This window comes from Trachymyrmex cornetzi, unplaced genomic scaffold, assembly GCF_001594075.2.
Source record: "Trachymyrmex cornetzi isolate Tcor2-1 unplaced genomic scaffold, Tcor1.1 scaffold3768, whole genome shotgun sequence".
NCBI lineage: Eukaryota > Metazoa > Arthropoda > Insecta > Hymenoptera > Formicidae > Trachymyrmex > Trachymyrmex cornetzi.
In genome coordinates this window covers 1-3,772 of record NW_017298499.1, presented here as the reverse complement: position 1 = coordinate 3,772, position 3,772 = coordinate 1, and the positions used below count along the sequence as shown (strand labels likewise).

Genomic DNA, 3,772 nt, shown 5'->3' with positions numbered 1-3,772 from the left:
GTTTTTTGGTGGCAACCGTCGAGGCCCTGTATGTACAGCGGGCGACACGAGGCCAGGAGTCGGGCCGCGCAAGCGCGGGTTTGAAATCGCCAGTGACGAGAGTACCAGGGGAACGGAAGTGAGTGAGTGAGTGAGTGAGTGAGAGAGAGAGAGAGAGGGAGAGAGAGAGAGAGAAAGTTAAATAGAAAGCTTACATTGGGATTCGCAATCGAAGCGAATTCAGCGAGGAATTCCGGCGCGAGCGCTGGGACGAGCTCGGGAAGGAGAGCGGTGTCGAGGAGCGTACGCGCATAAGCACAGAGGAAGGCGGGGTGAGGAGGGGAATGAATGAGAGAGCGGAGAGTGAGAGAGAGAAAGCCGAGACTTTAGGTGAGCCGGTAGAGGCAGGTGGGGACAAGGTGCAGGAGTGGCTGAGTGGCAAGTGGGGAGAAGGAAGCGTAGTGAAGGGAAGGGGGGAAAAGAAAGGGGAAGACAAGAGCGGAGCGGAGAAAGGAAGAAGAGGCAGACCGACTAAGGCGGTGAGCCTGGGTCGAGAGAGAAGGGACAGCAGTGCGAGTATTGTTTCGCATTTATCGAAATGCAATAGAGGAAGTGACTCCGATTCGGACCAGGAGGAAAAGGAAAAGAAAAAGCAGAGGGTAAAGATTGAGAAGGTGAACGTGGATTTTAAAGAAGAGCGAAAAGAAAAGACAGAAGGGAGAATGGAGAAAATGGTAGAGATTATGAGAAGATTGTTGGATGAAACGAAACGAGAAATTATGGAAAAAATAGAACAAACAGGGGAGGAAATAAGGAGAGGAAAAAAGGAAATGAAGGAAGAGATTGAAAAAATATGAGCAGAAGAAAGAAAGGAAACAGAGAAATTAGAGAATGAGATAAAAGAACTAAAAGAAAAAGTACAAGAGATGGAGAAGAAGAATAGCGACCAAGAAAGAAGAGAGAGAAGATTAAATATTGTTATAAAAGGGGTAGAAGTAAAGGGAGGGAGTGTTAGAGAGATGGTGGGAAGTGTGTTTGAGAAAATAGGATTGAATGAGAGTGAAATAAATGTGAAGGATGCATTTATGATTAGAGGGAAAGAGAGAGAGAGTATGATAATGGTAAAATTGAACAGTATGTATGATAAACGAAGGATAATGGAGAAGAAAGGCAAATTGAGAGGATCGAGAGTGTATGTGGATGATGACATGACGAAGAGTGAAAGAGATAGACAGAGGGAGATTAGGAGGTGGGCAAAAAATGAGAGAGACAAGGGTAAGAGTGTGAAAGTAGGGTTTGGGAGGGGTTGGTTAAATGGAAAAGAGTATGAATGGAAGAGTGAAAGAGGGTGTATGGGTGAAGTGAATTTTTAAAGAGTGCTTACAGTGTAAATGAGAAAAAAACGGAATCCACTAGAAGGTCGAGGAGTGGGAGAGGTATTGGGGAAGGGAAAAGAGTTAGGTGGGTGGTATGGAATGTTGCAGGGTTAAAAAAGAAGGACGAGGATTTTTGGAAATTCTTGAACGATTTTGATGTGGTTGGTTTGATGGAAACGTGGGTGGATGAAAGCGGGTGGGGGAAGATGAAAGATAAAATGTCGGTAGGATGGCGTTGGAAGTGCCAGGCAGGAGAGAGGGAAGAAAGGGAAGAGCGAAAGGGGGAATTGTGACTGGAGTGAGAAGGGAGCTGGAGGAAAGAGAGATTGAGTATGAGGAGAAGGATGGTATACAAGAAAGGGAAGTGGTTATAGATAGGGAGAGGTGGAGATTTGTAACAGTGTATAATAGGGAGGGACGAAAAGAATGTCTGGTTGATCTAAATGAGGTGATTAAAGAAGAGGAAGAGGGAATGTTAATGATAGCGGGGGATTTTAATGCTAGAATAGGGAAAGAAGGAGGGTGGAATAGACAAAGTATAGAGGGAGACGGAACAAAGGAGGAAGCTAGCAGAGAGTCCAAAGATAAAGTAGTAAATAAGCAAGGAAGGGATTTGATGGAAGTGATAGAAGAAAGAGGATGGATGGTTATGAATGGAGAAAAGGAAGGGGATGAGAAGGGGGAGTGGACCTATGAGAAGGGAGGAGGGAGGTCAGTAATTGATTTTGGTATAGTGAACTGGGAAGCATGGGAGAGAGTAAGGAGATTTGAGGTAGGGTGTAGGGGGGAGTCGGACCATCAGCCAATTCTGATAGAGTTAGGGACATATTATGAAAGGGAAGAAGAGAAGGTAGGGGAAGAATTAAGATTTCAGGACTGGACAGAGAAGGGGACGAAAAAGTACAGGAAGGCAATAGAAAAGGTAGAATGGATAGGTGGAGGGTTGAGAGAGAGATGGGAAGAGTTGGAAAGAGAAATTAATAAGGCGGTAGAGTTTAAAAAAAGGGGGAAGAGAAAAGGGATAGGGTGGTGCCCGTGGTGGGATGTAGAGTGCAGAGAAAAAAAAGAGAGATGAATAGAGCGCGAAGACGGTACAGAAGAGAACAGGAAGAAAGAAGGTATGAAGAATTCGTACGGCGTAAAAAGGAGTATAGAAAGTTGTGTGAAGAGAAAGAGAGGGAACAGAAGAGACGGGAGGAAAAGGAGGTACAAAATATAAAGACAGAAGCAGAGGCTTGGAAATTTATAAACAGAGGGAGAAAGAAAAGGGAGGGAGTATGTAAAGAAATTGAAATGGAGGTCTGGGTCAAGTACTTCACTGAAAGCTTAGGAGGAATTGAGGAAAGAAAAGGGGAGGGAAAGAAAATACGGGAAGCGGACAGGATGGGAGATGAGGGAATAGGGATAGAAGAGGTAAAAAATGAAATAAAAAGGTTAAAAAGAGGGAAAGCAGCAGAACTGGATGGAATAAAGAATGAAGCATGGAAGGAAGGAGGGGAAATAATTGGGAAGAGTTTGGAGAAGATATTAAAGGGGGTATGGAAAGGGGAAGGGTTCCCAGAGAGCTGGAGAGTAGGAGTGGTTGTACCGATATGGAAGAGAGGAGAGAGAAGGGAGCCCGGAAATTATAGAGGGGTAACGATGACGAGTACGGGGTATAAGATATATGCGAATATTTTAAACAGAAAGTTAGTGAAAGAGCTGGATGTGAAGGAAGGGTGGAGTAGGTCGCAGGCTGATTTTAGGAAAGGAAGAGGAACAGTGGAAAATGTTATGATCTTGAAGTATGTAGTTGGAAGAAGGTTAAATCAGAAAAAGAAAGTATGGGCATTTTTCATGGATTTAAAGGCAGCCTTTGATAGAGTGGATAGAAACGTTCTGTGGGAAATGATGAGAAAAAGAGGGGTGAATGAAAGTTTAATAGATAGAGTGATGGAGATTTACGAGGAGACGAGATGTGTTGTGAGGATAGGGGAGAATGTATCAAAGGAATTCTGGGTAGAGAAGGGGGTAAGACAGGGTTGCCCAATGAGTCCGACTCTGTTTAACATATATATGGCGGACATTGAGGAGGAGTTAAAGAAAGGGAAGGGAAGGATTATGGTGGGAAATGATAAGATGTGGTCAATAGAGTATGCGGATGACATCGTGCTGCTAGCGGAAGAAGAGGAAGGATTAAGAGATATGATAAGGAGAGTAAAAAGGTATATAGAAGGGAAAAAGCTAGAATTGAGTGTCGAGAAGTCTAAGGTGATGGTGTTCAAAAATAAGGGAGGAAGAGAGAAAGAGAGATTCTGGTGGTGGGGAGATAAAAAAATAGGGGAAGTGAAAGAATATAAATATTTAGGGTATGGGATAACAAGACATGGTGGGGATAAAGAACATGTGAGGGAAAGGGTAAGAAGAGCGAGAGTGGC

General features: G+C 43.9%; 1 protein-coding gene across 1 annotated transcript; it reads left to right on the top strand.

Moving 5' to 3' along the window:
• The first annotated feature begins 323 nt into the window (after positions 1–323).
• On the top strand, positions 324–836 carry LOC108763685 (protein PXR1-like). The gene has a single exon (XM_018511526.1). The coding sequence runs from the start codon at positions 324–326 to the stop codon at positions 834–836; it is 513 nt and encodes a 170-aa protein (XP_018367028.1).
• Positions 837–3,772: the final 2,936 nt, after the last annotated feature.

Excerpts from the sequence above, each read along its gene's own strand:
- LOC108763685 (XM_018511526.1), top strand. The coding sequence starts at position 324 with ATGAATGAGAGAGCGGAGAGTGAGAGAGAGAAAGCCGAGACTTTAGGT.